Genomic DNA, 26,824 nt, shown 5'->3' on the forward strand with positions numbered 1-26,824 from the left:
CTCCGTCGTAATGAAAAGACTCTCGTCGGATCGCTCTTTTCAGTTCCTTGTTCGAAGATCGTTGATCTTCATTGCTGCCGCGAGGATCTTGAAGACCTTATTCGTGTAAGATGTATCGGCATCTCATTACCGAACGGTATGCAAACTATTTGCACAGATAAAAAAAAAACATGCGGAATATATTGTATTGTCGCGTTCAACGCGATTCTCAAAAAACATTATTGTCGAGCGAGTATTTTTTTAATTGCACTTTGGAAACAATTGCGTTTTACGAGATTCTCAATTACATTGTTGTCAAGTAAACATTTTTTAATTGTACTGCGCATGTAATCGCGCAAACTATTAAACATTTATTTAAAAAAAAAACGAAAAATAATAAACAAAGAGAAGCTTTCACTCCGGGTGACGCTTGAATTATGTTTTTGGCAGATAGCCGAGCGCTTTCGAAAATAAAAATCTATTGATATGTGATATTACCAACGACCATTGCTGAGATTGAATTCTATTAATATAGCGTGAAATGGCTCGGAACCATCGATCGTTGTTATTGTTCTGACGTCGAGGGTTCCCATTTCCTGTACCTGTGCAGAAAATCATTGCTAAGTTTAGGACGATATAACGTAAAACCTCTATTTAACTCGCATAAATTTTTTGTGCGCTTGATCAACAGCAGGATGCGAAAAAATAAACAAAAGTAAAAAAAGTTTTCGGTCAGATAATAATACTGTTTATTCTCGCTCGTTTCCGACAAACAAATGAAAATATAAACGAGTGATCAAATGTTTGATATTTGTTTTCAAAAGAATTTTCAGAATGTCTTTATGTGATCATAACTCGCGTGTTTTACGTCGGGCGCTCTTTATCAAAGTATTTTCCAATAATCGACTGGAGTAATTAAACTTCTCCGTTCGTGATCATTAATCTCGCGTTATCGTGAATCAAATAATAATTGACGATGGTAGTATAGCGATGAAAGTGAGCCTAATGCATTTTCGTAAATTAAAGAAGAAGACCATTGATCAATTGCGTCCGATCAGAATGCGATCGCGTATCAAGGACGACGATGACACGACAGGATCGAGACAAATGATCCGTCGCCGCGAACCGGTTCGGCGGCAAAAGTGACAGAGCGTTTCGGGTCGAAACTACACTGTATCGTATGTAAGTTGGCTGAGATACACAGACGTGGAATAATAATTTAGAGCCACCGCCTGTACATGCTCATAAAATAAATCCGTTACGCGTCGCGCGGCCTGGCCGGAATAAGATCGGGCTTCCGATGCGCCATTGTATGTTGTGAATATAATGAAATTTAATTTAATTAACCACCACCACACACACACACGCGAAATAAATAGCTTGTGAAGGAATGGGGGAGTTGGCGTTACGAATCTTAACGAGATTGCGTCGTAATAGACCGCGATAACAAATTACTTATCTTCTTACATCATCTCATATCTCTTTTTCTACATGTAAGTTTTTGTTAATTTGCTAAGAAAAGAAACGAGAGAGAGAGAGAGAATACGCGTAATATATTTTATTTTAATTTTTAATTGTAAAATGTTTGTTACGTGATATTCGCTTTTCGCGTATCTTCAACTTTTATCAATGTAAGAATGAAAAAAAAATTGATTAATTGTTGGTACAATAAAGTGTTAACGTAATTCGCACCGAAGTCCAACTCCGAAATCGATAATGCGAGTTTGCGCTTTCAGAGCGACGTCTTTCGGCAACTTATTAACTCGACGGCGGATTGTTTCTCTGAATCGGCTTCGCGTCAATCGTTTTTTTCGACGTTTACTGATCACGCGTCAACATGTTTTCCAGATGTACAATGCGTGATTGCCTGCCCGCACAAACATAATTCGCATTGTGTCCCTCGCAGTGATGAACGTGAAACATAAATTCTACAGGGCAGATATCTGACCGATGCGAAATTCAACACATTTATTATTCGTACAAATTCATACTACATCATTGTTTCTACAAAACCGTAAAATTAAAACAAAAACACACAAAACTAGACGTAAATAATATTTGGAAAAAAATACGACAACAGTCGTAAATCTTGAAAAATTTGTTATTTCAATGCTGTTTGAAGTAACACGAAACAGCACTTGAATTCGTACCTTCCGGCGAGCTATCGATTTAATCTCGCCGAAGAGGCACCCTAAAAATTTCGCTTTCCCCGTGCGATTTCGGAGAGGGGAGGGGTGCAAGTACGCGGTATGTGCAGCGCATTGCTGGAAGACGCGACCCGTCAGAGCATCGACGGCAGTAATTGAAAAAGCCGGGAACTGTCAGACAGAGGAGGAAGATGCCGATGGAGCGCACGCGGAGGAAAGCAAACGACAAGGGATACGGCGCGTTCGCGAACCCGGGGCATCGCGCATGCGTGATGTCTAAGTGCTATCGCTGCATGCGCTACTCATGCGTGCTCCGAAACGCGCGGCTCCCCATTCGTGCTCTGTCGGCTTTTGCCGTCGTACGTGCCGCGTCCGCTTTGTCGCCAATTAGACCCGCAGGGGTTCGTTTTGACTCTCGAATACTTGTTTTTCTGTAATTTTTTTTTTTTTTCAAATAAAAGTAATTCAAATTTAAAATCACAATTCATTAATAACACTTTTACGGGTAGCGATTGCGTCTCTTGATTAGGATACAAAGTCGATCGACTTCGAAATGCGATGCAAATTAAAAGAACAAAATCAGACTGTCGATGACGTCGGGAAATGACATCCGATCGTGACAATCGCGGGATCGTCGGTACAGTGTGCGTAAAGGAGAACTGTCGGAGCGCTATCGATGGATCGCGAATGAAAAAGTGCGCGGTGGATCGACAGTCAGATGCGGCGTTAAGACGCGGGGTCGTTGCGCTTAGTGCAGAGATAGTTAGCGACTGATACAGTTGTCTTATTTCGGAGAGCTGACAGCCGGCCGACAACATGCTGTCGACGGTCCAGTGTCACGGCGATGTACATCGGAATTATCACGTCGCTTATGCGGTGAGTTTTCGAAGCCGACGATCGAGAGACAGAGAGAGAGAGAGAGAGAGATCGCCGATCGGATGATTTATCTCGGATACCGATAATCTCATGATGACACATCTCTCGACAAGATTGAATTTCTTAATAACGATCGCGAGAAAATGGTTGATTTCACAATAATTTAGTGTCTTCTATGTCGGATATTAGCTGTTTATTGCTACGTTGCGCAAAACATCTTGTAAATTATACACATTGCTCGAACACACTTAAAATTCATGGAGATAACGCGAATGCATAGTATATGTGCGCGGCGAAAACTGGAAATAAATAATTGCGTCGTTAAACATTTTAGGCGGCGCTTTAACTAGTAGTTAGCACGATGACTAGTTTAATAAGATAAAAAAAAGTGGTGAAAGTATTAAGACCGTAATAAAAATGGATGAGCAAAGGTGGAATATACATAATCCACAGTCGTGTAGAATATATTCGAAGAAGAAGTAATGGCGATGATGTAAAGTGAGGTAATAACGCGCCGGTGTAATGTTTTATTCCGGTAAGTTCTTACGTCGTGTAACACACGCCTGAAATAAGAATCGCTTCGATGAAAATTCATGACGCACTCGTGTTGACCGGAGAAAAGATCGAAGGATAACAAGAACCCCATAAATCACATCAAAATATTTTGTGACCATCACAAAGGCGGGCAATAATAACTTTCTTGACCTTTTCGTGAAATATTAACTCTTGGTCTCTCGTTCGTGAGAGTAAAAAGTCTAGAATATAATTCACGATATATATATTATATATAGGTATGGGCAAAATTCTTCTTTGGCAATTCTCGATGATGGTGGTTGTCGATAATACATTTTTATATTATCGACGAAAAATTCAAGTTGTAACTTGCATACAAGAAAATTGCAACAATATGACGTTATGTAAAGTGCGTTTGCTCTTGCCGTATTGGATTTTTATGACAGGTCTTTATTGAATTCGATGTCAATTCTCGCTTGGCGGAAATTGAATGGAAAGTTCGATAATTCAATTTGAAATATCTGACATCGAACGTTAAGAAATTTTTATGAACACAAAGCGAGAATATCTATAAATATCTAAAAAAAAAAATATCGAATAATGAGAAATGTTTTTAGAATTGAAATTTTTAACTTTAAATTGATTTTTTTTTAATGTAAGCGATGCTTGAAAATATGCGGTAGATAATAAAGAGACAATAGAAAAGATCGCCGATAAACGAAATTCTATTTTAGCACACTCAAATTTTAAAGATTTTCAAACACTAATGTTTATCTAATATAAACAAAAAACCTGTCAGTTGAATTGTGACACACGCACGCGCATACTTTTATGCAAGAGAAAAAGAAGATACAAAGCCGTAAAACTAATTTGTTTTCCTCATTATAAATCCCCAAGTTATAAAACAGTTGATGTCGAAAGTGACCGTATCGCGGTGTTCGCTCAGTAATGTTCAGCAAATTGGATCAATTCTTTCCAGTTTCTTCTGAAATCTCGCTTACACTCGCTGGTCACGGATAAGTATCGAATACATATCGCGACCTCACGGCGTCTTGCGTCACTCATCTATTCTCGTTCAACTTTATAGCCGACGCGGCAAACGCGTTTACCCTGGTGGAATTTTAAGGCGGCATTTCCATAGACTCGTAGAAACGACCACCGGATATCGGATAAGAGTCTTGGTATCCAGTCCGAATGTAAATGTGACTTGCCTTCTTTCTCCCCATTATTTTTCTACCGCAGAAACTGCTTCACCGCTTCACGGAAACAACCAACATTAAGAATGCATTATCTGATAAAAATGTATTTCTTGTAGAACGCCGGTCTCCCGCGCGTTATGTCATAATTCATATCGTAGAAAATTTGCTTCAAGCAAAGAAGAACGAATTGCAGATTTGTCGGAAATTCGTTACAAAGACGAATTCGTTCAGAAAAACGATAGTTTATTTCTTACACACACATCAATCGCGAAAGATAACGCGGGAAGAAAACGAATAAACGAATTCCCGATAATTCTCGCAAATTTAAATAATCTTTGCAGTTTCTTTTCAACTCTTATGGCAAATTGCGAAACTAAAATATTCCGATCCATCTGTCCGGCGATATAACGCGACATTGATTTATGAAAAGTCATATCTTCGCGTTTTTTTTACACCGCAATAATGCGCCGCCGGCCAATTTATACTTCGTTGTCTCTCGCGTCGTGACGCGGAAATATAACAGGGGATGTAAAACTTGAGATTAAATCGGTTATCGGGCGCATTGCCAGAATTATCTTCTATCGAAGCGGAAAAATCACGGAAAAACAAAATGTCACGTGGTCAAACGCGATTAAATGTGAATAAAACGAGTAAAGGAAATGATATTGCATCCCCACAAAAAACAATATTTTTACACAAACTTTCATTAGACGTTCATTAGACGTCACGCGGAGTTATGGACGTTCAGTGGACGTCTAATGGACGTTCCGCATCTGCGTGTGGATGCAAGAAAGAAATATGAGATAAATTTACGAAGCAAGAGTCGGCAATAAGTAAGAAAACCAATAAGAAAGAGATAGGAGTTCGCAGTCTGCGAAGTCTTTTCATTTCGTAAGTTTTTTTTTATTTTTTTTTTTATTTTATCTTGTCTCTCCGTAATTTGCCACTCTGAGATAAACGTTTCTCAGTCGCGCGTCGACGAGTCGTCGTTCAGAGAACAGACGGAAACGGTCAGACTCGCGCAAGGTGCGTCAAATGATTTAAGTTTCCGCCCATACACGTGAAACAACATAGACGCGAACGCTTGGGAAGTGTCGGGAAAGTTCACAAGAACCTAAAACCGCGCGAGAAACAAGAGAGGCGGGACATGCAAAGTCGTTAAAGTGTGCGTTGCTCGAAATTCTTTCGGATGCTCTTTGACATATTTGATCCATGGGAAGCGTGCGACTTTGTAACGTAATACGTGACTTTAGTACTTTAGTATTTCAGCGTAATTAAATTGCTTTACACGCGCAATCTCTCAAATTGATGTTGAACGTTTCATAACGCATAAATATTTACACACACGCACGGTTTTACGTGCGAAAATTTCCGTTTCGCATCGGTTTTCTCATCGGTGCTAATTAACTCTCGCGATGACATTTATCTCATTTTGTTGACATATTATTGTAACCGCCTTTTACCGCGTGCGTGAAACAAAATATCACGCACGCTCTCTTTCGAAATGCGTGCGCATTTGCAAAAGCGCATTACAAGCTGTCAACGATTGTTGGGTCGACCGACAACGAGGATGCAATTGCGATAGTGGCGCGAGAAACACCGACAACCAACTAAGACAACGAACCGATCTACACGCGTGCTGAACTGGTTTCCCGGCGATGCACTTTGATTCGTCTGTTATGCGCAGTAATTGGCTACGACATTAGGTCCTTTACACGCCTCGCTGAACAAATAGAGGCAAATCGCGAGCGACGTTCTTGTGCACGAGATTTCTCTCTCTCTCTCTTTCTTTCTCCCTCATGTTGGAGCATCAATTAGCGGCTCGACAAGTTTCTCGCTTGCAAATAAACGTTTGCTCGACGGATACGACGATCTCGCGTGTTTCTCATGGACTTTCGATGAGCTGATCAAATATTAGCAAGGTCTTTTATAAGAGTTCGAAATAAAACTTGGTTCGTATTGACACTTGGAAGATCCAAACTGGTTCGGAACACAAGTTTACACGAATTTCTTTCAATCTGCTGACATATATCGGAAAACGATTTTTACCGCAGTGGTAGATAGAGATACAATAAATTCCGGCGATGTACGTCACTCCGTGAAAACAATGTAAAATTCAATGATCTCGAAGACACAGTGAACACAGAATTTCATATCGCTGGGAAATAGTATACGCGATCATAAAAGTCCAACGTCACGACGACGTCGTTCGTATAAGTCTTCGTTATCGAGCGCGAAAACCTTTGGTCTGGTTGGTGCCAACGACCTGCTTTCTGGGTGAATTCCCTGAAAGCAAGTTGTCGTTAACGCGTACGTTCTGGCCACACGCGAACGAGATACGTGAAATACACGTCTTGTAAACGGATCGTGATTCAATTCTGGTATCGTTGCGTCCATCTGCAGAGAGAGAGAGAGAGAGAGAGAGAGAGAAAGAGAGAGAAAGAGAGTTCTCTGGGCAGGAGTTGATACACACAGCGAGGTCTGAACATAGTTACGATTTACTTTCATCACACATCCACAGGTTAAACTCGATCATGCATTTCGAAACTAAATATGTAATTTTCGAAGTTGGAAGAGAAAAAATTGTATGCGAATTTTGATTCTTTTTTCACGCACAAAAAACAAAATTAAACTAATTCAGAATTGTGCGATTATAAACTACGGATCTACGTGTCGATATGGCAATATTCGATTCTTGTAATTTTGCGCGAAAACTTTGAAATTACTCGATAACTCGCTCACCGAATCGACGTAAGTTGTCCGCGCGTTTATTCTCGTGTTCGTTCTTTTTTTTTATTTTTTTTTCCTTCTACGGCCACACGCGACGCGAGCGATTTACCGCTGCGAAAGTAGGAGTTTTCGATAGAGAGCTGGCGTGAATCCAAATCCCAAATCGAGACTACGATCTAGAACGAACGAAGAACGGCAGCATGCGGTTGAGGATACGAAATTTCCGGTGATCGCATTTCTGCCTCTACGTGAGTAGTTCTCGCCTATGTGGTATAAAGACCGGAATCGCGCGGAAGAAAAGAAGAACGACCGGTAAACCCCGCCCGGCGCGTCATTAGGTTTCAATTAATCGAGTTCACGGAAGAGAAAATTCTGTCTCGCAAAGTACCTAAAGGGAGATAATTACTTTTTTACTCGGTCGTTCGTAATGTATTTAAACGTTGAATGTGAATTCCGTTAAATCCGTATTAGATACAAAATTTAATGAATTATCTTCGACAATTCACGAATTATGTCACGAATTATCTCTCGTGTTCAAGATCTTCGATTGTATCTTACGACACAATTGAATCGAGTATATAAGCGCGTGTTCATTCATTCGTTAGATATGTATGCGTATCTATTTCCGAATTGAAGTAACTTCAGGCTCATTGCACACAGAGAGAGCGCACATTTATCTTCGACAATTAGCGATCGAGCAGTCTTCGCTACTGCCGCTAACGATTTTAACACGCCTAGAAAACAAATAGAGACAGAACAGCTCGAAATTACGACGCGCGCTATCTACACTCGAGAACATGAAAGGATTAAACCGGCACGCTCGCATGATCGGGTCGAAGGTCAAACGATAGCACCACGCCGGAGATAAGCTTAGCAAGACTCCTTTCGACCGCGCTCTTTACGATCGCTATCGTTTCCCCGACTACCTCACGTCGTATTTGCGGCAAAGATGTGTGTAATTGAAAAAAAAAAAAAAATATCCCCATCGCGTAGAGTTACACGTGGAAGTCACGACGAGCAACGATAGAGGGAGATCGTGTAATAAAACGAAATAGCCACGGGCGCTCTTTGTGTTACCGGCGGTGTACCGACGTCGCGCGCGTATTTATATCGATGATCGTAAAGGGCGTCACTTCCGGTGCATGAGATCACTCCGCGAATCTTACGACGTGTAAGAAGAACGGGCGGGGAACGCGTGTGTTTTCCAGAGAAACACGTGAAAAAAAAAACCTCGCTTTACGTAATCGTCGGCCATTAAGACGAGCAATATATAAGTATATGTATGTACATGCACGAGCGCGTACGTATCGTACGTGTCCGCGTCCTGTCACGTCTTATTTTGCCCGTAAGGCTTTTTCTCGGAGTTAAAACCAACATCGAAAAGATCCCACCTCTCTCTCTCTCTCTCTCTCTTTCGCCTTGAGATACTGATGTATCGAAAAACCAAACCTCACGAAATAGGAGGGTATATCCAAGAGCTGATCCAAGAGCGCGGAAGCGTGTTTGCCATCAGAGAAATTGGAAAACTCAAGTCATTCCACGTAGAGTGACTTTATATATATGAGTAACCTTGAGTTTCCGATCGCTCTTATTTCAACCTGTCCGCCGTTGAGAAAAAAAAAGTACTATCCTCGGTGTGAATCATGGGGTTGTTTTGTTTGTATTAAAATTCAGCGCGATATCGGGGTCGTGACCTTTTTAGAAAACGGTTTGTTCTTTGATGAAACTTCGATGAGAGGCTTCGACTTTGCGTTTTAAACTTTAACTTTTCTGGATTTTGTTTGGATTAGATCTCCGGCCTGCGTGAAGAACGCGCGTATAAGAAAGTTTTAAAATAAATCGGAGGATAAATTTGTTGGGTACGTATATATAAGTTTGCGATGTGTTATTTCGATCGCGTTAAAGCCAGTGACAGTCAGATGAGGTTTATATTAATAGGATCTTTTATCTTTGAGTTACGTCTCTCAACGACACGGCAAGTCTCAGCTATTTAGCTATTTGCTACTGATAAGTACAACATACGCGGATCATTTACATAGAAACGGAGGCGTGATGTTCCGCCGCAATCGGAATTTACATTCTATATACGCTTTCAATCGTCATCTCGCCGCACGTCCGCTAATGTAATACAGCGTGACTGCAAACGCCATTGTCATTCCCGGCTCTTTCCTCATTCCAGCTTCACGAGCCGTTCGAGAGCTATCTGGAAATCTAGATCCTCCGCAGCTGCGCTCCATTTGATCCACGATGCGATTCTTGATCGTGATGCTCGACTGCGAGCCATAAGACAATTAAGCGGTATCAGGCAATTGATAATCTCCTCGCTCGGTCCTTCCGCGCGACTCATCCCTTCGACGAACATCGTGTGCTAATCTCTCTCTCTCTCTCTCTCTCTCTCTCTCTCTCTCTCTCTCTCTCTCTCTCTCTCTGCTTTTCGGACCAGTGCATTATGGTAATCCGGCTTTGTTGTAAATCAGACAATTTATATCAATGACGCAATTATTTTCTTCCACCAGTTTGGTGCCGATTTATGTCGCAAAGAATATTCCGCGCAATATCGACGCAAAGGTCTGTTGTTTATTGAGTATTCATTTATTACTTGTTATTTTAATTCAGATATCTGATACGCAGAACTCAAAAACACTTTATTATTAATCTTAATTAAATTGAGAGAGAGAGATCAATAAATTATCAGATTTAACGTATTCGCGGAAGTGTGTAAATTGTATTTCTGTTTCGTTGAACACGTTGGAAAAATGCAATTTCGGTCATTTTGCATATAGATGCGTGATAATAAACAAATTATCACGTCTCATATTCTGAATTCTGTTAAAAGCTGTGGAATATCTCTTATATCAATAATAAACTGAATAATGTATCCTCGAATTACTTCAAATCGCGTAGGTATATGCATCGCGCGATAAAAAATGAAATACATTAACATATAAACACGTTGCATATATAAATACATGTATAATAAACTTTAATATTTTGAAATGTGTATGCATTTTCTCTTTGCTTGCTTTATTAACGCAATTGTAGAACGTAATACACGTGAATTTTTCAACAAATTAGAACACTACAAACTCGCGCTATCGATTTTATATGATACACACACATACGTACTTTCACATATTTTTCTCGAAATCCACGAACCATAACAAATGTAACCACGTAATCCTGTAACTGTCAAAGTTGCAAAGCTGCAAAGATATAAATGAAGTTGAAAAAAAAAAAAACCAATCGGGCGTTTTCGCGGAAAAGCGGCAAAAAAATAAAACCATCGAGAGACAAATCGAGTTCTTTTTCATTTGAGATCCAGTCGGATTATTATGAGAATAATGTCAGAAGTTTCCCTCCACGTAATCCCCGTTTAATTACGCTCACCGCATGTGGTTCGATATCAATTTTTCCTTATGACGACGTAGATAAAACGCGTCTTGTTTCCGATCAAATGCATCGCACGCATTAATTAGCGATTCGGTCGACGGAAACATAGTTTAAGCGGTTAAGCCAATTAATGGTTAATGGCCCGGCTTTATTGCCGATTTATAATAATGATCCGCGCAACAATGTGTTCGCTGGACGCGCTAAATAATTTGTAAAGCTAAATCGCGTTAATTCGCTAACAGCACTAAGTCAGAAGCGGTTATCGATGGAAACCGCGATTGTACACCATTTTGCTTTCAACGGATTTAAGAATACTCTTTCTCTCTTTCTCTCTCTCTCTCTCGACTTAAATCCGCATCTCCATATATTTCATTATTCACGCATGTTGAATTTCAACACGCGGAACGAGGTCTCTCGTCTGTTATTTTTACAGGCGAAATACTACTATTCGCAGTTTCACGTGGCAGATTTAGTAATCGCAGTTTTTCGCAATCCAATTGGAATCTCTCGGAGACAGAGGCGATATATTCTCTACGATCTCTCACCAAGGACATCCTACTTGTGTTTATCCTCTTACCTAGTCCTGGTAAAACGTGTTTCACCTACGGAGAGGTGCTTGTGTATCGCGCGGCCCTCTTTTATGTGATTTATCTGTGACTGTAAAATGTCGTCGGTATTTTTTCGCTCGAAAATTAGCGTCTTGCGTCAAACCGGACGCGAATCGTAAAAAGCGAAACCTTCAGAAGTTCTCTTTTTTTCAAAAAAAAAAAAAAAAACAAGAAGCAAATTTTTAGTACTAAACGAGTATTGACTTATCGCTTCTCTATGCAAATAGTGGTCGAGTATATGGTACAAAATTACTTCCTCGCTTCTGAATTTATTATGCCATTAGTAACTTTCTGCATCACTTAGGATTATGGTCACGTTTCGGTATAATAAAGATTTAGGAAGAGTAGTAGTGGTCCATTTAAATGCGAATGGAACGTAATTAACATATGCGGTGAATTTTTTTTTTTTTTTTTTTGTGAGATAGAGTGCGCGAGATTTTCTTCAAAATCGAGAGTCCGCGCGCGTTATTACAACCTTAACGTAAAAGCTCGACCTAATTACATCGGAAGGGCGCGGTATGTCAAGTACGCGAAGTTATTTCGCGCGTGTCACGACACGCCGTCGCAAAGTTATTTCATCAGCCAAAATGAAAACCTTGTTAGAAACCCATTAAAAATTGCGTCCAACGTCACGAGGGCACGCGCGTGTGTGTATATACACGTACTCGTATATTTACACGTATCTCTCGTCTCTTACAATTTATCTTATATACCGGGCTGAAAATTAGCAAGTTCAAGCGTTTATGTTACGCGCTAAATTTAGATATATGCACAAAGTAAATGGCATCGGAGAAATTGCGTGTATATCACCCAGCTGGCCTAATTGTATTCCATGGGAGTGGCACTCGACCCACTCGACTAGTGCTTTTCCTTATTGGCGATGCGACCGCGCAGAAACGCACGAAGCAACCTAAAGTAACATAACGATAACATCACGGGGAAGCACGAAGTGAAGTTTCTCGCTGAAAAGATTCAACGCTCGATTTCCATGTTCCATCGAAAGCTCTAAAAAATTTTTTTTAGAAATACTCATTGAGATCGTTAAGAGACAAAATTCAATTAAAATCGTAAAAAATATTTCATTGTTTTATGAACGTTGCAAAATTTCACATTCAGATTATTTTAACGAAAGTAAAGAAATCTCGTTTGGATTATAAAGAGAAAACGGGAGGGAAATATTAAAATAATATGAGACTCTGCGTACACATATCGTTTCGTTGAACACACGAGTTTGCATTACGTTGCGATTTACATTACGGTGAACAGCAAATATGTGTACGTATAGTTGCTAAGATAAATATCGCAACCCCTCTCGCATCACATCATCATTCTCGTTCATCTCGAATCGATTATCGCAGCGGTTTCTCTCCGGCTTTTGAGAATATTTCGAGGGATCATTTAATCAAGATAAATTTCACGCGATTATAACGTGGCCTAATTATATTCCAAGGGAGTGGCGTTTCATCTACTCGAAGATGTCCTCGCGCCCGTCCGGAAATTCAAGGAGAGGATCTGCGCGGCGCAGGATCGAGCCTGCGTGTTACGTCGCAACGCCAACCAGTCGCCATGGTTACGCGTCGAGTTTTCTCACCCCTCGCGCCATCCCGCCGTGGACCATCCCGGCAAACAGGCCGGGAGGTGATGCAGGCTTTCAACCCTCTATATACCCGCAGCGCCGGGGCGGCTCCCGTGCGACGCAGACGTGCGTTTCGATTGACCTAGGTCGCGTGACAAGCTAGTATTCTCATATCGAACATTTTAAACGACGTCATCGTTATTCCGTATCTTGAAGAGGAAACGTGAGGAAAGCTGCGGGACTCTGCAGCTTCGAGTTGAAAAACAGCTCGGTGAGAAAGAGAGGCAGACAGACGCTCGATGAATCGTGCGTGACCACCACGAGAGAGGGTGCGTACCTTGAAACGCGGATGACCTTGAGCGCACACCTGCAAGCCGGAGCCGCGACAGGTGAATTGATCGGCGCTCGGGAGGGTGGAACTGCGGGAGCTGATCATGCGGCGTGGTTGCGTACGTGAAGGTTATCTGCGACACGTAGTGTCGAGTGTGTTTGATATCTCCTATTTGTTTAGATGTCAAGCCGACAGAAGATTGAAACGCGTGATAAAAATGCTGGGGGATAGAAGTCGTTAAAAAAAGAAAAAAAAGTGCTACACACGCAATATGCAAATGTGGTCACGAAAACAAATGGCAGTGCAAACAGAAAGTGCTGAAGCAATTTTTACGTGCAAAAATTCGTGTTCTATGTTATTACCGCCGCAGAAATAACACACAAAGATACATATGTTTAAAAATCTCTAAATATAAAAATATATATAAAAAAAAATATATATATACATGTTATATATCTTGTTACGAAATTGTACACGTGTGATAACATTAGAAAAAACAAAAAAAACCTCGAAAAAGTTTTTTCCAAAAAAACTTAATTAACTCACTGAATGTGAAAGCATAATTTGTGGTAACTGAAGAGATACACCGATATATAAATATACGCCACAAGATACATACGTAGTACAAAGTACGAAATGCTCAAAAAGTAGTAAAAAAAAAGTTCGATAACGATAAAATTTCTTCCTTTTCATTCCAGTGCGCAATAAAGGTCAAGTGTTTTAATTTACGTGATCAAGAAGGAGGTTAAATACATTGCGCGCTATATCTATATATATACATGCATTTATACGTTACTTGACTCGGGAACGTGCGAGGATATTGATGATCCGCGTCGGGAAAACGCGCGGTTGATCAAGCGCGAGCAGTTTTTCGCAAACGCGAGAAAAAAGAAAGGAAGACGACGAGGCGGTGCCCGGCGCGGCAAAGCGACTATGGCGCGCACACGTGGTGGCTTCGGATATCCAGAATCCCGCGTTGCCGACGATAATTAAGATTAGAAATTTATACGAGAGAGACGGCCTTCTGGAATAATAAACACTCGAACCGGTCGTGCCGGATCTTATTGAGACTTCTTTTTACGAACGTTTTTATAAATATTGTGGAATATACGTTCGTGGAAAACGATTTGAGATTTTTTTTTTCCCCGACTGAACGTCGATTAACGTTCCATTCGAGAACAGACATCTTAATCTTTCGAGAGGATTGTCTTGACGAAGACAAGTGAAAGTTATACTTGAGAGAAACTAAAGACGATGATTCCTACGTCGATACGACGTGTCATTTGCGTTATCGTCGTTGTATAGAAGCGAATTAACTTGATTTAACGCTGACGTAATTTGCCTAATGGTGAATATATGGAAATCGCAAGTTGCATAAAGACCCAAGCACCGGTCTTGCGCACCGATGATGACGAGCTCGAACAGCAGCTCGCTCTCGCGCGTCTGGCTGCGGGCGAATTGCTGCCGTTGCGGCGACACCCGCCAAGATACTACGAACAACAATCTCTACGACGCCGAAACGCCACTGCGGGAGGAAACGGAGACGCTTCTGCACCGCATCGCGTTTACTGTCTGGCACACTGCCCTCCATATAGAAAGCGAGGTGTGTGTTTGTGTGTGTGTGCGCGCAGCAACATAAGCTTGACTTCTTGCGCGTGCGATCCGCAGTAATTTGCATACACACACACATAGTATAATTTTATTATTTTAATCTTATTTGTAAATTTTAGATTTCGGTGCTTATTCAGAAACAACAGGCACAATTCTTTGTTTTTCACCGAATAATAAACTCTTGATTTTATTTCTTTTTTTTTTTTTTGGAACACAGAAAAAGATAAGATATTTTTTCACCAGAGTAAAGACTCGTGTATTTTTCTCCTATAATTGCGACGTCGCGTGTGCATCGCAGCACGACCTACTCAATAGACAAGACACGGTCAATAGACTTCGGCAGGTTTGAATCTCAGCTGATGATGTAACCGGAATTTTTTTTTTTTTTTAGAAACATATTGAATACAACTGTTATTGCGGCACCTGTCGTTGCATAATTTTTTTGTCGAAGCGACAATAGAAAATAACTTATACGCTGTATTATTAATTTCGAAACAATGAACAATAACGTCGCTTCCTTCTTTGACAACGCCTATAATGAGAGTTAGGTATATCCTGAGAATAGAAAGTTAATAAAACAGAGTTATTATCTGTTTGCTGTTTTATGACAGAGTAGAAAGATTAAAACAACATTTTTTCACGGATATTATTTTATAAAATCTGATTACATTGTTTTTGCATATAAAACGAGAATGACGATGTTTATTTTTTGGTCTCGATGTGATTATGCAAAACTGGTAGTGTGTAATTTATTTTTGCACATTATTCATCACGCAAGCGTGTTGATTAACTGTTTTGTTTACTTTTTTATTACAGCACAATGGCGGCTACGAAACGCAACCGAAAAGCGTTAACAACATCACAAGAGGCAAACAGCAGGTAAGGACTTTATATAATTGTTAATTACGTACTTCAGGCTTCTGGTAGACGACCTAAATATATTTTACGTTCTTTACATAATTTATCAACATTCGTGAGGAACTCTCTTCTCATCGCTGATTATCTCTTTAAATATTTAATATAACCAGAGCAAGAGAGAAAGAGAGAGAGAGACGTACACGCATACACACACACATGCGCGAACAGCCGGTTCTTTATATCGATTATACCTTCATTTATTCCTTGCAAGGACGCACAGAGGCGAGGCTACGTTTGCATTCGGAACGCGTGACTTTTGCGTTCTCGTTTGAAATTGCTTGTCGTGTCGGATAACATTTCGCCGCGAAATGATTTGTACGAAATTATTTCTGACTCTCAACCACCGTCTGTTCGATTCTCGAACGCCGTCGTCGCCGCGGGCTTTCGAAACGTGCAAAAACCAGAGGACACGTGTACGACCTTTTCGAAACGCTGAACTCCCCCTCAGGTGTGCTTTCCTTCCGCATTCAAATGGAAATGACGTCTCTTTATGCTATCTTTTTTGACACAACGGAAGTTTCGCCTCGACAGCTCGTTACGCGCGCGCGCGCGACATTAAAATAGAATTACCGCTATACATGTTATATCGCTGTGTTTTCTCGCCGCTCGCAATTTCGGATCTCGTATCGTACACGAGGAATGCAAATTTCTGTAAATAAGCGATGCGAGATTTAATTGCGTCAGCGATTTAATCCGTAAAATCACATTATAAAGCGACTCTCGGCGGTTCGAAATCCGCGATAACCATAATTGCGCGGATCAAAATGAGACAGGCGTTACACAAACCGCTATTTACAACGTCGACGATATAACTTTCTATTAGCGCGCGCGACAGAGAGAGAATACTAATATCCGACTGGCAATTAGCACGCTAATTATACTCGTCCACTAGTTATTTCAACCGGCCGCTATTTTCTCGGATTATTTACTGCCCGTCACGAGAAGCGAATCGATTCTGTAAATCAATTTACATGACAGTAGTATCCGGGAATATTTATCCGCCGCGTGGACGAAAGATCTTTTTTTTTTTTTTTTTAGAAATGACGTTTTTTCGTATTTTATTCGAAGATTATGCGAGAATATATTAATAAGCGTAAGACAATTTTTTTTTACAAGAAAACTTGTACTCTTGTTTTTTTATTTGTTTCAAATGTGTAACGAAACGAATAATATATTTCTCTAGAATTTTGTTTGTTCAGACGACGCTTTTCTGCGTTAAACGACAATGTCGTTGGAAATAATATTCACTAGCATGACAATAAGATAAACATGTCGCAAGATAAATAAATATCAACCACAATATTCGTTCCGATAACCTGTGTGAATGTTGACGTCGAATCGGTAATGTATTCACGAAACCTTAGCTCATTCGCGCACGAACCATCGCTATTATTGTGGAAATATATACAGAAAAAACGACGACGATGTGTCGTTCGCGATCAGTTATTTTTGCGCGAAATGCGGAGAAGGTTGCGCGCTTCTACGATGAGACACTGCGTAAAATAATGTGACATCAAAATAAGTAACAATGATAATTGTTAAAACAAATGTGTAATTTTTTTATACGATTCGATTATTTATAAACGCGTGTGATGTGTTGAATAGTGAGGACAGGGAAACAGTTTGTGTGTGTCAATATTATAAAATACACACATTTACACATTTATCTCTCGACGAAACCTTAAAGCGACGGAACAGGAAAAATTGTCAAGGTTAAATTCGTATTTTTCTTTAATAATGTTAATTAATTGCGTGGATCCGCTCCGGAAGATATTATTCGTGATTACATCGCGAAAAGAATGGTGAAGGTGAGACGCGTCGCGGGCGGTGATGATAATTACACGGAATGGCAATTAGCTCGCAGTAAAAAAAACTGTTGCGCATGTCTGTTATCACGTTCGTTCTTATTTCCCGCGACATTGAAAATTTCCATTGGCGTTGTTCGCGTGTTGCGCAGTTTCACCCGCCGTACAAGAAGCTCATTACATACACAAAACCGACACTGATGATATATTTTCTAAACCTGATAATATATTTTCTACCGGATTCATTAGCGTGCAATCTGAGGTGTCATTTTTTATTGACAAAATTATTTTTCTTCTTTAAAGTTGATTTTTTTTTTTTTTTCAAATTGTCATTCAATTGCCGCAATTTTTTTATGACGCGTAGCAACAGTTTCAAAAAAATGTTCGAGTTTAATCAAACAAAAAGAGAACGAAATATTTAATCCAACCACGTCGCCATTATCAACTTTGAAACATAATCGATGAAGAATTAAGCTCACTCGCTCGCGTTTGAGCTCTACTTCAAATTAGCAATTAACTTCGAGCAATTAGATGGATTAACGGTAATTGACATTAGCGGTTCGCCGCGCGTACATCGACTTCTTGGTTCCCATAATTGCACAGAGTTAATAGGAAATACGATACAGTCACAATTTCTGGTTTTTGGATATGCATGTCGTTCGTTTACTTTCATCTTCCAGTTGTCTTCGTATTTTCAATCTTAAATTTATAATATACACAATTTTATTTATATACATATTTATGCGTACATGTAATTTAATAAACTTTAACCCTCTGAAGGTTCTCCGCAATTAAAATTAAACCTTTTACACTTGTCACTGTCACGATGTCTCATGTTTCATTTTCGTGGCAATCCATCTCTCTGACAATTTCGAATTCCGACGTATAATCGTCGAGTTTCTCGATTTTAATCATCCATCCGTCTGTCAAACGAAATTTTAATTTCCAGCGACACATTACGACTTGTTTACGTCGACAGGCAATATTCTCGTTTCGCGATTTCCAAGCTAAACGAAACCGCGAGAAAGGTAGCCTCGTCCGCGATTCCGGCGAGAAGGAGGACTTGGGGCGGTTTTCGCGCAGCGACAGCTGCGGTAGGACCGCGCCACGTAATAGCAATTTCACACGTGAGCCTGAACGGCCGAAGGGATTTATGAGCGGGTGGGTGTATGTAGACCTGACTGTATGGTTCCGCGAGAAAACGAACTCGCGGCGTTATGATCCCATAAAGCCAAGTATTTTTAGAGGTGCCCGTCTCTCGGCTCTTGTTCTCTCGCCTGGGTCATTTTAATCTTTTTTTTTTCCTCTTTCCGTGACGCTCGTTCATTGTTACTCTCGCCCAGTATATTTCTGGGACTTGTACGTGAGCGAGGTCCGATGGATTCGTTTTCTTTTCTTTTCTGTGTGTTGCGTCCACCTTCACCTTTTCAGCTGCGTTTCGAATACAAATAACTTCTTTCTGCGCATTTTTTTTTTTTTTTTTTTTTACTCTTTTATTTCTTTCTACGTTCTTCGTTTATTGCAATGCATACTTTGATTTCCGTGAACACACACCCACACACACGGACGCGCAAATATATCGCGGGACTTATAAAGGTAACAGAGTCACAAGCGACGTATGCATAAGTATGTCACACGCGTCTTGATTCTGCTGAGCCGTAATTACAACACCGCCGGTCCGACGGTGTACAAAGGCAGACAGGCTCGGGTCTTCAAAGCGTTTCAAAGAGCCGGGACGGAGAATCGCTGAGTACGATAGTAGCGGAAATTACGCGCACGTTGATACACACAGGAGAAGCCAACTTGTCGGGATTGCATTACGTCTGTTGAACAGCGAATTATCTACAATTCGGATAAAATTTTCCCGCGAGAGGGAAGAACGACGCGCTTTCAAAGGCAGATAACGCAAACACGGTGCGCGATCGCGGCGCGGCATAAATCACGCGAATAATTTTAACAAGCACCATCAATAACGAGGTATCTCGGCGGCGATAGTACGTCCCGACTGGTTGGGACCCTACAAATGACCCTCGGCCAACCTACCTACTACAACGAGGTACACGGATGCTGCCGCCCCGAGGCGGGGAAGAAACGTGCGCAAAAACACGAGGTACACATCCGGCTCGTTTGCGCGCCTGTGAGTGCTCCGTGTAATTTTCGCACGTTCTCGCGCGCGCGACAAATCATTCCGCGGGCGTCTCGAGTCCTGTGGTCATCCGTATATTGAGACGAGCATACAGATCGCGGCTCGATTCGCGACTAGCGTGACTATTCGGTGGGAAACGAAGTCACGCTATACGCGCGAATTCGTTACATCACGCACGAACGTCGTCCACGCGCACTTCTCTCCGTTCAACCAGGGCCGCGTTAATGCGTTGAGACAAGAAACGCGCGCGTTAAAAGCATAATCAAGAAGTTCGTGATAAAACTTATGCGCTTTTTCTTTCTCTTGGATAATTTACCGAGAGAGAAGAAATAGAAGAAATTACGTCTAAAGATATGCCGCGGTGTTTTTATTCGCAAAGAAAAGAGAGACGAGGAGAAGAGTTGTCATCAAGTGTAAAATATTGCGTGTTTTATTAGCGCAATTTTTCACGACATAAAATGAACATTATGTAATGTATAACGCGGAAGATTTTTATAATAAATATTGCGATTTCAAGCTGATGAAATGTAAATGTACTACATGTAGGTTATCATAGCGCAGTAAATTTTTTTTAAAAAACGAAAAGAGTCGTCGTTAATTACTATTTTCGTAGTTATTTAAATACACGATATTCTATTCGATAAAGAAATCTCCGATTGCCATAGTGCATGTAAAGCAACTTCGATCACGACACGCAAATAAACGAATTGCGTAAAAGTGACGACGACGGCGAACCGGCCCTGGGAGCGCGCGAGCTGGCACACGTCAGACAAACATGACAGAAGGCGGCGCGATTATCTGACAAAACCGCCGACCGGCCACTGGATATTCTTGCGTATCTCCAGGCTGAAACAGACGAAACACAATACCCGGCAGTGTATCGTTCCGCGGCGCGTAACACGGCACATCGCGTTATACTCCGGCGCGTATCTCCGCATCCTTTTGTCGATGGGATGAACGCGCACAGTGTGTATCCCGTTAAGACGTCGGGATTACATGCCGATCTATATTTCGCGTGACGCGTTCCTCCGCTGAGGACAACACCACCATGTCGAAAACCATCGTCGTCAGAATCGTCTACGCGCCGAAGTACTCCAAGGTGAATGGAAAATTAATTTAACATTATGAGAATCGGAGAACGCCGCTACTAATTTATCGTCCGTGTTATGTAACAGCCTCTCTCGGACTTATCAATTATTTCAGCGCATGCCGAGTTACATATGGAGTGATTGCGTGCGGTATGATTGAAATGGAAGCGAATTGGATGTGGATATAACACACATATGTAGATCGTTCCAGAAATTGTTTCGTTCGCAGCAAGGATACTTCAATTACAAATTGATCCTCTTGTTATTAGATTTTTGTATCATCTTTACACAGCCCTTTTGTATTTACCTTCTTTGAAAAAAAAATTTTTTTTTTAATTTTTACATAACGCGTTCTTTAAATATTTATCAAGGGAATATGTTTCTGCGTGTGTTTCGGTGCTTTTTGTGTAAATTCACGAGCGTCAGATTGTACATTTGAATTTATTGAAATTGTACACGAATATCGCGCGCGAATGAGCTCGCTCTGTGTGCCGCGAGAAAACGATGAAGAACAAAGTGATTTTATAGGCGGGAACTGCGGAAGAAATGAGTTTTTCACGGAGAAAATTTGATTGTCCGACGCCGACATTGTTTTGCACGGGGAAAAAAAAAACTAAGTTTTGCGGCAGTCAGAGACAAATCTCGCGGAAAGGTTTTCGGATAGAGAATCGAGTGAAACGGAGCCACTCGCGAAAGGATTTTCCTCGCCGAAACGAATTCAGACGAATTTTATTCGCTACGGGATGATGACACAGTTTCATCGCCAGGAGTAAATCTCGGTTTATATTCCGTCGATGGAAATACGGAGAGGGGAGAGAAAAGAGAGGAAACTTAGAAAGATAAGAAATTCTTCTCTCTCACCGGATTGTCTTGAAAATTTATACAATAATTCTGACGTTGCAATTTAAATTTCTTTATCTACAGAAACTATAATTCTGTCATTCTAGATTTTGCACTATTTGTCTCATACGTTTCTGTCGTCGTAATCGCTTATGATGATCATAATCGCGAAATGGAGCGTCAACCAATTGTTTGGTTTGCTAATATATATAGATATATTTTTGAATGAATCATCGAATTGCAGGTGCAGACGTCAGCGTTGGCGTCAACGCCTGCGAGAACGCCGGGCGTCGGCGCGGATTCGACGATGACGGGATCGGGAAAGGGCGGAGGTCGCGTAACGGAAGTGATGGAGCTCTGTTACGTCACCGAAAGGATCATCGCCCTCTGGTACAGAGAGGATGCGCAGGGTGTCCTCGAACATGCCACGTCCTTACTGCGCGGAAAACACGCCGATAATTACATGGTGAGAAATTAAGTAATTCTCGCAGAGACGAATATATGATTAAGCATGTAGAGTGCGACAATTAACGTTTAAATAATTGACGTTTTAAAAATTTTAGAATAGATATTTGAGAAAGATACAAAAATGAATGTTTTGACACCGTCAAACAGTTTTCGCGACAAATTATACCTCCTGTATTATCTGCTTTTATCTACTTTGACCTCGAAACTTTCAGATCTTTAATTTGTCGTCGCCCGGTCGACCCGGTGAGCCAAATACGAGGGAAGCTGGTTGGCCGCAGGGATTAGCGCCGAGTTTGGAGAGACTGTGCGCCCTCTGCAAGGATCTGGACTCCTGGCTCAATGGAGCTTCTAATCGCGTTGTTGTTTTACACGCCAGGTGAGTAATTGTACATTTAACATTTTCATATTTTTTTTTTTCACGTTTATTCTGATTCATAAACCGAGATATTCAGACGAAGTTATAGATTATAATTAATAAGAGATTTACGGTCGTACTTTTTAACAATGTTGATCCATCACGTGAAAAAGAACAAAATTGTATTGTTTGGGCGGAAAGAAATCATTTTCAAAAGACACAAGAGTTACGCGAGCGCGGTACTATCTTTATACGTACGCATTTATATACAATGGCGACCTAGTTTTTTTTTTTTTTTGCAAAACAGCCAGTGTTCGAACGACCGCGCGGCCACAAAAGCCATAATTTCGTCGTGTTATGTACGTTCACCGCCCTGTTGGAACTACGGGCCCCATAATTTCCCGTTAGTCATTTCCATTCATCGTGAATAATAACGTCATTAGAGCGCGATCAGCCGGCGGCGAAAAATATCTTTTCGTATCTTGCCTTCTCTCGCGCTGAGAACGCAAACCATGACGTTCGCAACGAACGTTAACGTTATCGTTCTCTTCAGGGGCAGCAAGGAGCGGCTGGGTGTGGCAGTGTCCGCTTACATGAACTACAGCAGCATCTGCGGGGGACGCGATCAAGCACTAGACAGGTTCGCCATGAGAAGGTTCCTCGACGACAAGATTGGATCGCTGCAGGTTCCGTCGCATCGAAGGTAATGAGAGAGAGAGAAAGAGAGAGAGAAAGAGAGAGAGAGAGAGAAAGTGGGAAATCAAATCGTGTGCGATGTTACTACCTGTTGACGTGAGACGTTAAAGCTCACTCTATCGTACTCTTGCCAATGATTCAGACAGCATCGTAAAGTCATTTGCGAGCGCGCAATTGCCTCTCGCGCTGCGCGCATATCGCGAAGAGTTCATAAGTTTATTATTTCCTTAGTTCGCAGTCTCGCGACGCGTGTTGCATTTTACGCGCGCAATCACTCGTGTAATTTATTTTAACAGCTAGCAATTAACCACGTCGGAAAGTCTTATCTCGCAAAGCTATTCGTTTATTTCACATAATATTCCATGGTATTCGGTTGATTCGATTGTATCTGATATTTCATAAGCGTAGTCAAATGCACGCGTTTTGGATTTTAATTTTACGCAAATGTATTAACAATTATTATGTTTTTTTTTTAACGCCTTTGTCGCTCGTGCGTGATAATGCGTTAAGAAATTTCTCAAATTTATCTCGCACTTCTTTTTATCTCACGACAAAATTTGCTGTTAATTAGTAATTGTAAATTAACCAACAAATATAATAATCTGCGCTTAGCTGAATTTGCGCACGCAAAAGAGGGTCGTACCCGCGTCGTCGATGCGTGCGACGTTTATTGCGGAACCAATTTATTCTTCTTGAATTTACATCAGAAAGAAGAAGAAGAAGAAGAAGAAGAAGAAGAAGAAGCGTCTTCTAACCGGCTCGCGTTTATTACCACAGCGATCCTATTAAGGACACCTTATGTCCTTGAGTAGTCATTGCCGTCATCCTATTTGTTATTCGTTCTACGCGCCATCGACCTGAAATGTCGAGTTCTCATTATCTAGTCGTCATCATCTTCAATCATCCTTGCTCGTTCTCCGCCATCTTTCGTACTTCCCTGCCACCATTAATCACGCTGATGCCCATCCGATCATTCCTCCATAATGGAATTCCGGAATTTTATTCAGAAATTCCTTGAAATTTTCCTCGGCGTCGTTGATGTTTTTATTTCTTTTTTTAAATTTTATTTTTTACGTTTGCGACTCTATAATCGCTTCGTTCACGCCGTGATTGCAACATTTACCCGCGAGAATAAGATAATCGCGAGACGCACAAGATGGAACTAACAAAATAAGATGATCGGCCGTATTGCCCGCCCGATGTTCTTGTTGTTCGCGAGAAGAGATGTTTATGTCAGCCGGTTTCTATCGCGCGATAGGTACTACGAACCGTTGATCTAAAGATAGCGAGCTCTCATCATCATTATCGGCGGTTCTTATCGTTTACTTCATCGCCATGTCGGCGTGCGCATTCATAATGATCGTACTGACACACGGTTAAGCTTGCAGGCGGTTGTCTCTTTAATCTCGTTCGCACTTACGGGCATCGTGATTTTTCTGTGACTCAAACAAAAATAAAAAATACAGTGTATTTTTTATTTTTTAATTTTTATCGAACTACACCGACAAACCCTCATTAAGACGATTTTAATCACGCGCGTGAGACGAAAGTTGGACGTGCCGCAGTCATTTGAATAATTTATTCATGTGTACATAATAATAATAATATTAAATAACATAATATATTTATGAATGTTGAGCGGAATAAAAAACAGAGGGCAATTAATTACGCAAATGAATAATTAGCGTTTAATTGTTTCCTGATTTTGATCTCGGTGATTTAACAAACTTTCTTTCGCCTCTTCACAATTCCCAACCGCTTCCATCGAGATTTATGCTCGCGGATCCGTTCAACCGGTTTCTTTTCGCGAAAAACAAATGCGACTCGTCCGCGCAGTTTATCGCGCGTATCACGCGCCATCGACCCCAACCGCTGCCGTATCATTAACGTCATCGTCGTCCTTATCGTCGTTCTCGTCATCCGCGTCGCCGTATGCATTCATAATGACCGTAATGAGCCGCGACCGAGGTGTGCCCGCGTACTACGTGACGACTTCCTTAGCGCTTCTTCTTCGTTCTCGTCTTCAACTTCTTTCTTTCTTTCGCATATCGTTCTTACCGTCTTCTTCGCGTGGTCCTTAAACTCTTCCCGCCCCGGTCCTGCCTATCCGGAGTTTCTCCATTAATTCCGCGGACATTAGCATGTCGTTAGCGTGGCCGCGAACACATGAAACCATTAGCGATCTGTCTCTCTTGCGAGAGATATTCTTTACAACGATGTCAAACGTTGGTTGTGTACGTACTTGTATCATATATATATATATACAATATATATCTCTGCGCGCATGTCCGACACGTATACTTCTTCGTGGGCTTTAAGGTTTCCATTGGCTGAACCATCCAAACCCGTCATTTATCACGTCCCGTGTACACTCGCGAATGGAAGAAAAATTTGCTTCTTCGATTTTCCCTTTTACGAGGTTTTTCTTTCTTATCCGTGACAGCATCATCTCGTGCTTTTAACTATTATTTATGATGTTACTTCTTTTTTCAAATCTCGCTTCAATCGATGAAATGTTTATTTCAGTTTTTTTTTATTTTTTTGAGAGTGACGAGCTTAATATCGGTCTCAACGTGGAATTTTTAGATACATCGAGTACTTCAGCGGACTTTTATCGGGCTCACTGAGGATCAGCCAGTCGCCATTGTACCTGACTCATCTGACAGTCCTCGGCGTGCCGCTCTTCGAGCCGACTGGCTGTCGAGCCTTCCTCAAAGTGTACGAAGGACTTACACCGGTTTATACTTCGGATTTGTACTCCGTGACGAATGCGCGCGAATTCACGGTTAATCTCGGCGGGCTTCGGCTGAGGGGTGACATCTTGGTCAAGTGCTATCACAGGGTCTACTCGAAGCAGACTCGAGAAGTCATGTTCTCCTTGCAGGTAAGAACATAGCGAAATAAATAAATTATTAAAATAAAACATTTTTTTAGATGCATATCCAGACAGCAAACGAAAGTCCGAAATATATCTTGAAAAATGCGTCAAAAGACGCATCTTAAATTATTTTAACCATCTTTTAAATATCTTTGCGACGTCTTTCGAACTTTCGCGTGCGCTGAGTAAATATCAATATTATACATAAAACTATAAAATCTGAAGTATTGATTTTTCTCGTATACAAAATTAATAATTAATAATAATATTTATAATTTTATTGTTCAACTTTATATTTGTTTCTGCACATGCTTATGTTGATATTATTGAAATTTACATTACGTAATGATAGTTAAAAGTCCATTTACGTCTATTACGTTCGTTGGACATAAATACATGATCGCAATGATGCATTTGTAATGAGTACGCGTTTTAGCACGCAAATGACGACATAAAATCAGCGGCATAAATAATGACTTATGCAAAATATCTCGTAAATAGTTACAAGGACAAGCGATCTAGATTTGACGCGTTTAAGACAAAAAAGGCGAACGTTTGATTATTTGCCCAGTAGGCAAACAACATCTTGCAGCGCGTCGGTTAACAACTAGATAAACATTATTCTCTTAACGCAGAAGAAAAATCAGTGTACATGTATGTAATGTAAAAC

At 40.9% G+C, this 26,824-nt stretch overlaps 1 protein-coding gene across 11 annotated transcripts in view; it reads left to right on the forward strand.

The window, feature by feature from the left end:
• The window catches only part of LOC109851967 (tensin-1), a 162,613-nt gene that overhangs the window by 100,551 nt on the left and 35,238 nt on the right, over nucleotides 1–26,824 (forward strand). For 9 of the 11 annotated variants that reach the window (XM_020422621.1, XM_020422648.1, XM_020422714.1 and 6 more), the window contains 5 exons: nucleotides 15,777–15,839; nucleotides 22,002–22,223; nucleotides 22,438–22,601; nucleotides 23,134–23,283; nucleotides 25,863–26,160. In XM_020422621.1, the coding sequence (XP_020278210.1) occupies nucleotides 15,777–15,839; nucleotides 22,002–22,223; nucleotides 22,438–22,601; nucleotides 23,134–23,283; nucleotides 25,863–26,160 (897 nt within the window). Of the gene's footprint in view, nucleotides 1–2,476; nucleotides 3,003–15,776; nucleotides 15,840–20,759; nucleotides 20,929–22,001; nucleotides 22,224–22,437; nucleotides 22,602–23,133; nucleotides 23,284–25,862; nucleotides 26,161–26,824 lie in introns of those variants that run through there. The other 2 variants (XM_020422687.1, XM_020422706.1) reach the window with 2 other exon arrangements.

The sequence above is a fragment of the Pseudomyrmex gracilis genome, unplaced genomic scaffold (genome assembly GCF_002006095.1).
Source record: "Pseudomyrmex gracilis isolate BER0280 unplaced genomic scaffold, ASM200609v1 scaffold_1, whole genome shotgun sequence".
Taxonomy (NCBI): domain Eukaryota; kingdom Metazoa; phylum Arthropoda; class Insecta; order Hymenoptera; family Formicidae; genus Pseudomyrmex; species Pseudomyrmex gracilis.